This window comes from Gorilla gorilla, chromosome 19 (genome assembly GCF_029281585.2).
Source record: "Gorilla gorilla gorilla isolate KB3781 chromosome 19, NHGRI_mGorGor1-v2.1_pri, whole genome shotgun sequence".
NCBI classification, from domain to species: domain Eukaryota; kingdom Metazoa; phylum Chordata; class Mammalia; order Primates; family Hominidae; genus Gorilla; species Gorilla gorilla.
Genome location: NC_073243.2, coordinates 51,175,334 through 51,187,505, shown reverse-complemented (window position 1 = coordinate 51,187,505; position 12,172 = coordinate 51,175,334). Strand labels below are relative to the sequence as shown.

The 12,172-nt window shown below is 40.0% G+C and overlaps 1 protein-coding gene and 1 long non-coding RNA gene across 6 annotated transcripts in view; one reads left to right on the top strand and one right to left on the bottom strand.

Annotated features, from left to right (window-relative positions):
• The window catches only part of PDE4D (phosphodiesterase 4D), an 800,884-nt gene that overhangs the window by 60,509 nt on the left and 728,203 nt on the right, over positions 1 to 12,172 (bottom strand). For all 5 annotated transcript variants that reach the window (XM_031003276.3, XM_004058814.5, XM_055367861.2 and 2 more), the window contains one exon: positions 8,128 to 8,240. In XM_031003276.3, coding sequence (XP_030859136.1) covers positions 8,128 to 8,240 — 113 coding nt within the window. The remainder of the gene's footprint in view (positions 1 to 8,127; positions 8,241 to 12,172) is intronic.
• LOC129528110 (uncharacterized) overlaps positions 4,256 to 12,172 on the top strand; it is a 28,674-nt gene continuing 20,757 nt past the window's right edge. Inside the window, exon 1 of the long non-coding RNA XR_008673328.2 lies at positions 4,256 to 4,397. This is a non-coding gene — a long non-coding RNA (uncharacterized lncRNA). The remainder of the gene's footprint in view (positions 4,398 to 12,172) is intronic.

Genomic DNA, 12,172 nt, shown 5'->3' with positions numbered 1-12,172 from the left:
CTCCAGCCTGAACAAAAGAGCAAGACCCTGTCTCAAAAACAAACAAACAAAAATTCAACAATATCTCTAATTCTCAGGGAAATGCAATTAAAACCACAATGAGCTATCACCTCATGCCTGTTAGAATGACTATTTTCCTTTTTTTTCTCTTCAACTTTTAAGTTCAGGGGTACATGTGCAGGATGTGCAGGATGTGCAGGATGTGCAGGTTTGTTACATAGGTAAACATGTGCCATGTTTGCTTCACGTATCATCCCATCACCTAGGTACTAAGCCCAGCATCCACTAGCCATTCTTCCTGATGCTCTCCCTGCACCCACCCCACCCCCCAACAGACCCCAGTATGTGTTGCTCTCCACCATGTAGAATGGCTATGTTCAAACAGATGAATGATAACAAGTGTTGGCAAGGATGTGGAGAAAAGGGAGCCCTTCTACACTGTTGGTGGGAATGTAAATTAGAACCACCATTATTGAAAATAGTATGAAGGTTCCTCAAAAATCTAAAAATAGAACTACCATAAAATCCAACAATCCTACTTCTAGGTATACACTCAAAGGAACTGAAATTGGTACATCAAAAAGATATTTGCACTCCCATATTCATTTCAGCTTTATTTACAACAGCCAAGATATGGAAGCAATCTAAGTGTTCATCAAGTGTTCATAAAGAAAATGTGATATATATATATATATATATATATATATAGATTATACAGGCCGGGCGCAGTGGCTCAGATCTGTAATCCCAGCACTTTGGGAGGCCGAGGCGGGCAGATCACAAGGTCAGGAGATCGAGACCATCCTGGCTAACACAGTAAAACCCCATGTCTACTTAAAAATACAAAAAATTAGTGGGGCGTGGTAGCGGGCGCCTGTAGTCCCAGCTACTCAGGAGGCTGAGGCAGGAGAATGGCATGAACCTGGGAGGCGGAGCTTGCAGTGAGCCGAGATCACGCCACTGCACTCCAGCCTGGGCTACAAAGCAAGACTCCACCTCAAAAAAAAAAAAAAAAAAAAAAAAAAAAAAGATTATACAGCCTTATAAAAGAAAGAAATTCTGTCATTCACAACATCATGGAATGGAACTAGAGGACATTATGCTAAGTGAGATAAGTCAGGCACAGAAAGACAAATATTGTCTTTAATAAATGATCTCACTTTATGGGGAATCTAAAAAAGTCGATCTCAGAAACAGAGAGTAGAAAGGTGGGTTACCAGAGGCTGTAGAGGAGGAGGGAGAGAGAAATGGAAGATGTCGATCAAACAGTACAAAATTTCAGTTAGATTGGAGGAATAAGTTTTAGTGATCTATTGCACTGCATGGAGACCCCAGTAAATAATAACGTATTATATGTTTTACAATTTCTAAAATAGATTTTTGACATTCTCATCACAAAAAGATAAATTGGTGAGGTAATATAGATATGTTAATTAGCTTTACTAAATCTTTCTATGATGTATACATTTTAAAAATCACATTATACCCAAGAAATATATACAATTAATATTTGTCAATTAAGAATGATTGACAAATAAATTTTAAAGATTAATAAAAAAAACATTAAGTTAAAACATTCAACATATAATAGCAGATATGAATGTACACAGAAATGACAAAATCCCAGCACTGTGGGAGGCCGAGGAGGGAGGATCATGAGGTCAAGAGATCGAGACCATCCTGGCCAACATGGTGAAACCCCATCTCTACTCAAAATACAAAAATTAGCTGGGCATGGTGGCATGCGCCTGTAGTCCAGCTACTCGGGAGGCTGAGGCAGGAGAATTGCTTGAACTTGGGAGGCGGAGGTTGCAGTGAGCTGAGATCGTGCCACTGTACTCCAGCCTGGCAACAGAGCGAGACTCTGTCTCAAAAATGACAAAGTTTGAGCAACATTAATTTAGACTGTAAATTCTTAAAGAATAGAAAAGTCATGTTTTTCTTCTAAGAAATATTATGTTTTTACATTGCAAGAAATATGTGACACAGAGTTTTTCTTAATCTCTCTTTTTTAGTATATTCTAGACAGGCAAGCACATGCAATTTATTGAGCACCCAGTGTGTGCTAATGCACCAAACTGAGCTTTACATACATTATAGCTAATGGTCTCAATAACTTTCTCATTTTATTTTCCCCTTTCATTATCCCCACTTATAAATGAAAAAACTGAGCTCCAGAGTGGTAAGGCCTATTGCCCAAAATATTAGATAGGAAACAACAGAGCTGGAATTTGAAACCAAGTTTGCCTAATGAAAAACATTTATGCTCTTTTCACTGTACAAAGCTGCTGTAAGTATCACTGGTGCCTACTCCAGGCCAGGGAGTAAATATCATTCATCCTTATCACATACAAAGTATAACAAAACAAAAACAAGAAGCTCTGAATACTAAATAATAATAACAAATACTTTATAAAAGATATACTATTCTCTAAGAGTAAAAGATAATAAACCTATTGTCATTGTAGTTGGTCACTGAACTTAACTAATTTCCTAATGGACACAGCAGAATTGTTTGTTGTTTAAGCAAATATCAAGGCATACCCCCCAATCCCTGTTACAGGGAATAAAAAAAGTCTTCTTCAAATGCCTTTCAAAACTAATGTGAATATTAAAATAAAGTGCTACTGATCTCTCTACATTCTAGAAAGATCTCAGACTAACAGTGTCAATTAAACTGTTACAACAAATAGCCATGTAAAAACTGCTCCCCTACTAGAGCTACGCTATCACAAAATTAACCCCAGCAATCTACAGTTCTAGAAAAAGAGTTGGTCCCTCCTGCTGGAAAAGAGAAAACCAAACCCTACATATTTTGTGAATCCACTGAAAATAATGACATAAACAGCACTGCACATCCATCATGTATTTATATCTTAAGTGATAGCTACAATCTATGTAACTATCGCAGAAATCTGCATTATCTATCATCCTTTCTCTCTAGAAAAATACCAGTTTGTTTAATCTATCCATAACATTAGAAAAAATACTTCTTTTATCATGGCCAATCCTTATGTTTCGGAATTTGTTTCGAAAACGTAGACAGTTCATAATGATCTCAGACAGAAGTTACCACTACTACCCCAAATATTAAGTCAAAATGTAACTGAAAAAAAGAAATTTATCTTGTAATGATTAATTTATTGAATAATTAAAAATTAGGAGTTTTTGATAATTAAATGTTGGGAATAATTAAACTTTCACTAAATACTGGCACAGGAACTGAACGGATGACAACAGAGACAAGTTAAGATTTGTTTTAATCCTAAGTTTTATGCTAAGGTAACGTCAAGGGCTCTACTTTTCAGTGAAAGAAAAATTTCCTTTAAAATTGTTTCCCTCTTCCATTATTACTTAAAAGCAAAGAAAGTATTTTTTCTAACAGTGATTATAGGATTCTCAATCTTTCATATTAACTTTTAGGTACTACATGTAAGCTACATAAATATTTCCCAAATCTACCTTTATTGAGTAGATGAAAAAGCAGATATCGAACTCAAAACATCTAAATGTTGATTTTCTATAATTATAGAAGATATTTTCTTTTGAAATTTAAAGTTTGTATTTACGCATATTAACACTTTTTTAATCTAAGATTTAATATGTTAATGTAGAAAACAACTGAGGCTGTTTTCTCTCTATAAAACTAACATGCCTTTTCCAATTAACTTAGTTTCCTTCTTAGCAAAAGTTTAACATTTATATCTGTTGAGTTACACTGTAGTTGCATAATGTGGAAATATCTTAAGATTTAGCCACTTCTATGAAGATCCTATATTTATTATAACACCCCTCTTGCCCAGAAGAAAATACATCAACAAAAAGTCCTACTATATGTTCTGCATTGACTGTTACAAAGCAGTAGGGGGAGCAGCCAGAGAAAGCTCTGAGACAAAGCACCCAGCAAAGCAATTTAATTTATAGGCAACAGAAACATGCCAGAGAGGTTTGCCAAAAGCCAAATACACAAAATAAATTCCATAAAGAAGTCATGACCACATTTGTAAAGCTGGCCTAAGTACATTTGGAATGAAGTATAGAAAAATCTGAAGTCTCTTAGAAAGGGTCTGGATTCTAACTTCAAGACAGACTTTCAGCTTGAAACACAGTCATTTCCAGCCATGCCAAACCTCAAACTGCCCCCAAAATTAGAGAGCAGAAACAAAATACATTTTTATAGTGATATGTCTTGGGAATAACTCAAAATGATTTCGTTTTCTCCTTTGAACCTCACTGAACTTACAGGGAAGGCCTGGTGAAATGTGCATTATTAGGTCACAAGAGGATAACGTTACAGGGTTCCATAGCATAATCCTTGAAAGCCCTGAGGCCCAGGCCGCTGTCCTGCTCTCCTCTCCACTGACTCCCATCCTCGATATACTTTCCATGAGAGAAAGGTAACCAAAAACATGGTGAAACTATTCTGCTTAAAAGGTGTTTTACTGAAAAGGCACATTGACCACTAACCCTTATTACATTTCACATGTTCTAAAAATTAGTAAGGTCTGCATTTTCAGTTTTAGAGTAAAACAGGAAAAGTACTTAGTTAGCTCTTCTGTCTGGCATTCTGTAACTGGAATTTAAGAAAAGCCTAAACTTCTAATTAGAACTTCAGAATGTTCATGTCTGTATTATACCACAAAAACTGTAAATATAATTTAAGCATTTTTATGATACAGAAATGTGTGCTATGGACAGTTATCTAAGAATTATAAAAATCCATCAAACTTGAAATGTCTGGTATAAATTACAACCAAATGGTAAAAAGACATTTTAGCCATGTAGCCAACCAATGAAGTTTGACCTAAAACCCAAATAACAGCAATAACAACAGATACAGTGCCTACTATTGTCAGATACTATATTAGCTAGCTCTTTTTTATATATTCTTTTGAACTCTTACACTGACCTTTCAAGATAGTTATTATGGTGCCCATTTTATGCTAAGGAAACTGAAGCTAAAAAAAATTGAAGTCATTTCTCTAATGTAACTCCATTAGCAAGAAACAAAACCATAATTCAACTTCCAGGTTTGCCCGCCTCCAAAGCTTTGAGACCTCACTAAAATTACCCTCAATTGTAGCAATGAGGTTCCAAAGGAAATCTGTACAAATCTCAGGCAGATTAATGTGCTTATAAGGGTAAATGCTGTAGATTTAATCACTCAAATTAAATGCCATCTGGAATCTCTTACCCTACTTGGTATAAGCATCCTACATGTGTTACAGCCAACCCTAGCCTTGGCCAAGAATTCAATAATTTTCCTGCTTCAATGCCATCAACAAGCAAGAAACATATATAATACCAATACAGGAAATACAGCTAGTTGCTCCTAGAGCATCATTTAAAAGCTGCTAATTGGCTAAGATGCCTTTTATTGAGAAGTCTAAGAAACAGAAATAATGTGTTAACCCAGTTTGTTAAATGGGTTTGAGGAATCAGTTTCCTCCTTCCTAACACCTAAATCCATCTCCATAATAAGTATTCTCTATCACCATTTAAAAATCCTGATCTCTTACTAGTGTTTTTATTGTGCTTTTCAATCTATTAGAGTAAATTTTTTAAAACCTCAAGAGAGAACACAGAAAACTGTCATAATTTTTCAAAGGCTAAAGGAGAATAAACTGAAAATATCAGTTTGAACACGTGTATGTAAAAAGAATGGATGGTAATAAAACTAACAACTGAAAAGCAATGTTTCTGACTCATTCATTCATACTCAAGAAATATCAAATAACTGAGTGGAGATGATGCAAGCTGTACACATTTCCAGTTCAGACTGAAGGTGTGGCAACACTCACAGGGGCCTTCCGATCAGCTGCTCCAACTCAGTTTACAGCTTTTGTGGATGTGGCTTATTCATGCCCTTGTTATCAAGAAGAAGGGTAACTTTACAACCTTTAGCAAGAGCTTTTTTTTCTTTCTATGCTAACCCTTTTTTGTCTATAAAAGTCATGTAAGCTTAGCACTGATTTAGAAATAAATAAGTTAAAGAAGACACGAATGGCTTGGACATTAAAAGTTTAAGCAACAGCTTAACTGAGCTAAGTTTAATGTTAAAAATTAGTGTGACGGCAATAATTTTTCAATTCAGCTCTGTCGTGGGCTAGGAAAAAATATCCTAATTTTTCAGCCACAAGACATAAACATTGCTAGAATGACTACATTTTGAAAAAATTATCTTCTCACTTTACCTAGATTTCATTTTAACCAAACAGACCAACCTCTCCTATTAAACCTGTAAATTAACTCAAAGTCTAATCTGGGGCCTTCATAATAAAGATTTTTTTTTTTTAAATCCCTGTCTTATCTGGTGCCTTTAAAAGAAAGGAATCATTTTAGGCAATTATTATGACCTAAAAAATTTTTAAATCTTAACGTATTGATTAATTCCTTGACAGCTGAAGTCATTTACAATACATTATTAAATTTCACATTCAGTTTTAAATCCAAACATAGATCTCAACATTAAGAATATGGATTTTAGGGAAAGTAACTAGCTGCTCAAATTCATTTAGCTGAAAAACTACTGTCGAATCACCTTGAAAACATACACTAATGCTTGCACATTGCTAAGTGGCTTTTGATTCTGCTCTTCCTTTTCTTACACAGAATCAACCACACAATAGAATTAAGAACTCAGGCCCATGGCAAAGTGCTCCCATTTAGCAGTTAGGACACTGGACATATTCAGCATATGTCTACTGCTATTGAGAATCAAATTATGAAAACAAACTATATTTTATAAAACTAAGAATTTGTTACTCAAATGAGAATAAAGGTGCCTAATGCCACAGCAGGGGGTAAAAGTCCCAGTAAGAGAGCAAAAATTGGTCATTCTGATGAGGAGCTGTGCCAAATTTAGAAATGAGGCACAAATGACAAAAAAATTGATCATCAGTGTGGACATGGGTAGGTCAGTGTGCATATGGGTAGGTTAGTATCTGCTGGCCGTGTCTACAGAGCCCCTTTTATTTATTTGAAGCCAACTTTTCACTTGACAATGCTACCTACAAAAGCACTGTTAATAGATAACACAATCAAGTGGCTGTTATGCTGTGGCCTTTTTGTAAAAACTGCATGAGAACAGGTGGGATAAAAACCATAGAAAGGTAGGAAAAAAAAGCATCACTCATTGAAAGATGTGTGCACATAGATGAACTGTAAGATAATATAACCTTCTTGACCTTGTAAATAGGTGGCCAAAAATACTTAAATATCTTGAAGAGGCAACTATTACTAATTGTCTCACAACATTACCAGTCCTTACTGGCTGAATCCTTCAGCCGTCTGCATACGACATGCACAGGCAAATAGCCACTAAAAACATACACAATTCCAATTATCTCCTTGCATAACTAAAGACAAAAAGAACAGGAAATCCAAAAAATACAGCAAAACTGAAAACACTATACCTTGCCTTCCGTGCTATTTTAAGGCTGTCCCAGGCTGAAGGTTACTTCTCAGCCCTCAAAACTCCATTAACTGCCAAGACCAGCACTTTAGCACATATGGCACAGATGCCTAGTTGAAGCCTCTTTGTACTAAATGACCTCAAAAAAGTGGGCTTTCTTGCCAAGATTAATGGAAACAAAAGTAATGATCATAAGGAACCTTCTAACTCTGTTAATGTTTCCTGCGGATATGTATGGCCAACTGAATATATAAAGGCTCAGTTCTTGCGGGGTACCCTGACAACTAGATGAATTAGGGTGAAGGTTCCAAGTTCGATGAACACATCTGAGTTTGAGTGCCCTAGGTGGTGACATGCAAGTGATTTCACAGACATCCACCAATTCTTATTTTCAATTCTTATTGCATTGTTTATGCAATGCCCATGGACCCTACTGGGTTTCTGCTGCAAGGGCACAGTGTTACTTAGGAACCCTGTGTCTTGGGAGGTACTTAAATTTAGCACGTCAAATTGCTTTTGGAAAATGTTTATCTGGCGTGACTAGGGGAGGCAAAGCAAGGAAACAGGAACCTCCCTCTAAGGAGCAGAATAGCCAACATGCAGTAAGCCTAAAAAACCTCTCAATTTATTTCCCGGGGCTATGGGTACCAGTGGCTCGCTGGCATGGGAATCAGCAGCCTGGGGGCACCAGTGACAGCAGAACCGGGGCTTACCTTGTTGGAGGCCATCTCACTGACGGAGTGCCTGGTCTGTAGGGTCTCTAGCTGGTCCAGACACCAGTCCAGCTCCTCCAGGGTCTCGCTGGCCAGTTTCTGGTAGGCCTCCTCTGCGAAGAGACAGGGAAAGGGGGACTCAGTTCTCAAGCGCTTCACGGGTCCGCTAGCGAGTTCAAAAGGGGCCATCCTGCCATACCCCGCCATGCTCGGATGCCCGGTGCCTGCACATGAGGGCTGCTCCTTCATATTGCCCAGCCCGGCAGTGCAACGGGGGCGGAGGCTGTGCTCGCGGGGCGGCCGGCCTCGGGGAGGCACGGTCTCTCCAGCTTGGCGTCTCGGGTCGGCCTCCAGGGAGGGCGTGCAAAGAGCGGCGAGCCAACTTTCACACAGCGACGCGAGCGGAAAAACCACTATGCGACTTTTCAACTGTGCGGCGGGCCCGAGTCCCAGTCCAGGAGCCCGGCTCTAGCGGATGGCGAGGGGGTGGCGAGCGCGCTTGGGTGCCCGCCCCGCAGAGGAGCGTCTGGTCCACAGCCGGATCTCCTCGGTCCCCAACCCGGAGCCGCGGCCCCACGCCCGCCCCGCCTGCCGAGCCTTCTGCACGGCACTTGAAGTGAATGAATCAGCCGCGGCCGGGTGCGCGGCCACCACGTTTCCTGTTTTCTTTCTCAACTCCTCGGGCGGCAGGCGCAGCGCGGCTCCAACGCCGCAGCTTTCCGGGAACACTCCCCCTCACGCCCCTCTCGGTCCCCGGCGCTGCCTGGCTCCTCCTCAACCCCCTTTCGAAAAGATTCCGAATTGCAAAAGCCTGTCCCTGTCCGTGCCACCCGCCGCGTCCTTCCCCTCGGGCTCTGCCCCGGGGGCCCCGCCACCTCACAGTGCCATCCCCCCGGCGCAGCCGGGCGCCACTCGCTTTGAAGTGCAGACGAGGAGGCGCGGGCGCGAGCGTGTGTGTCTGTGGGGCTGCTGTGGGACTGTCTGTGCTAGGAGAGCGGCGGAAAACCCGGCGTGGAGCGCCTGCAGTCCGCCGTCCGGGGTCGCGCCCGCCGCGGGGCTCAGCGGGGACCGGAACGCAGGCGCGCACGGCCGCGCACCTGCCTCTCTAGAACCCCGCGCGCCCCGCCGAGCCACTGCCCTTCAGGTTGCCCAGACCGCTGGAGCCTCTGCGTCTCCACGACCGGCTGCTTCCTGCGAAGTTTCACAAACAAGGTTATTTAGGACCCTCAAGGTTTCTGAGGGTTTAAGTTTTAGAGTTTCTGGGGGTTCGTTTCTAAAGGCTTAGGATTCACCTACTTCAAGGAGGCAGGGTTGTGGGAATTAAGACCGCATTCTTTTTCTACCCAGCCCAGTCCCTACTAAGTACCAGACTTGTAAATGTTGGGGCGGACAGAAACAAGCAAACAAAATATACAATGTTGTGGGGTCCGAACGCTTTATAATTCACAAATTTGACAATAGGCTGCATTTTCATATGCCGAATTGCCTAAGAGTTCTCTTAAAGGAACAGCAATGTGAAAGAACCACATGGTAAGGAGAATTTACGCATGTCCTGCATACTACTCCTTTCCCCTGTGAATTGCATAAGACCTAGATGATCTTGGGCCAAGGAAGAAAATCTGGAAGGGTGTTTCTACCCACCATGTGCAGAGTACACTACAATTTTGAGAAAACGGAAAGGCCATATTCAAAGGCATACAGAAGCCTGTTCTGTTTACAAAGGCTGACCCAGGGCACCAGGGACACTGTCCCTAAGCAGATCAGTTGTGGGAGAACTTTTCTATATTAGCATGCAATAAGCAAACCATTCATAGTGAGGAGAAGTCAAACTCCCAAGGGTCCATTTGATAAAACTTTGTCACTGTCGAGTGGAAAGAAGATACTGAGAAACTTACACGAAGTGGTGGGATCCCTTGTCTTTGTCTTTGAATCTACAGGTATTGGAGAAGAAATTCTGCCCTTGAAATTTAGACTCCATAAATTATCGTGGCACAACAAATAAAGTTCATGGACTGAATTTAGGCTCCTGGGATTTTTGAGATAGCTTTTTATGTGAACTTTGTAAAAGTTAGAGTAACTTTTAAAGTAGTTGTTACATGTGCCACGTGGCTTATTGTTATCAAGAATACTTGAACTATTTACTGTTCACTTTGAGTACTCTAGGTTAAAATTTGCCTCTTTTTTGTTCTACTTCCTCCACCCCGCAGTCTATGTAAATATATACTTTAGATGGACAAACAACTGCCTAAACCTTGCCAGGTGAATTAAAAGTTTCAGATTGAAGCTTTTTTTTTCCCCCCCTTAACAAGCTTAAAGATATTAATAATTTTAAATGGTAAATATAAAATACCTGCTCTGTATACCTTCCCCAATTCTAAGAATGTAAAAAATATTACATGTTTGTTATAAAAATTGAAGCATTACACACAAATATAGGAAGTCCATTGTAACCCCACACCCTAAAGATCACAAACAATACTTTCGCCTATGGCGCTAACACAATCATTTTCATTTTACTGAATAACTTCCATATGCAAGTATAGCATCACCTAGTTGCCATGGTAGTACATCTACTACTATATGGTTTGGTTTTGATATTTTCCTCTCTCTCTCATTCCCATAATATAGGAATGTAGGAAATTTTAAGAGGACATTGACTTGTTTTATGATCATTTGAGCTGTCCATAGTTAGCCTATCCAGTGGATTAAAGATGCATAACCATTGTGTCTGGGATTTGTTCAGTGCCATCTTTTCAATCATTGGTTACAATGAAGCTGGGAGTCCCCTCTGAGGTTCGGCTTTCTGTGGCTCCTCTGCCCTGCACTCCAACTTTCTCAAAGCCTGAGCCTCAAGTGATTTCCCAGTAGCTAAGTAAACTGCCCCCTTCCTCCATCTTCACCAAGTTCCCAAAGCTTTTCAGAAATCAAAAGTACAAACTCAGGCCTCAAATCTAACAGGATGTGTCTCCACACATTATATTTCAGTTGTTATTTTTTAATGTGGAAAATAATTCAGGAAAGTTTTGGCTAATGCTTCAAGACATCATGCACTTTATACACAGGATTTGTTCTTAAGAAGGTAGTATAGTGACAGGAGGAACAATTTACTTCAGAATATCCATTTTATGTCCAAGCCATGCACCAGCCATTTTTGACACACAGGATTTGAGTATGATGATAAAATGGTGTAAGCATATATTTTAAGTTCTAACATCTGTATAAATAAGAAAAATGAAAAATCACTGGAACACATCTACATACTAGTGAGAAAATAATTACTAACAACAGAGTAAAGTTTGCTCTGTGAAACTGTTGCTCAAATAAAGAATTATTCTTGATATTAGCATAGAGCTGAGAATATTGCTTTTTTCCAAATTCCTAGGTGAGTAGGCAATATAGCTAGCCACGATTTTTCAGGATCATTTGTAAAGCTTCACTTTTAGGAATTTTAACCCCAAGTGTTCTAAGACATCAAGTAACTGACCTTTTCATCCCTCCGAACAAACCTCAAAGTGGAGTTGCCAACTATCCTACAGGAAATTGAGTCATCACACCAAGCAACACACCTAAATGTCGACAGCTAGCAGGACAAAAACAGTGAGCCAGTTTAATTTTGGCTTTTACCAAGAACACATACTGCATTCATTAATAAAATACTTCCCCTCAACCCCTGCCAGAGTAGTATACACTGTGGCTCTCCTTAAAAATACATGAAAACTCTTTAACTGCACCAAATCTTGCTAAGTCAAGGAACTAAACAGAGAAAAACACCCAAGCAAAAACTATTGGCTAAACTCCCTAAAGGCTGGGAGAGGGCTATGGAACAGCAACTGAGAAATTAAATTGAGCCTTGAAGGCCCCTGCTACAACAGCATCAGTTTTCTTCAAGGCACCTTTGAACTATGTAACACCCGCATTCTGCTGAGGCTCTTCTGTGAACAAACAGTCCTCAATTCTTGCGGGGCAGCACTTGGCTTCTGTCACAGTGATATGCTTAGAGGTTCCCCTGACACATGGCCTGAAACTGTGCCAGGGGCTCCAGGAG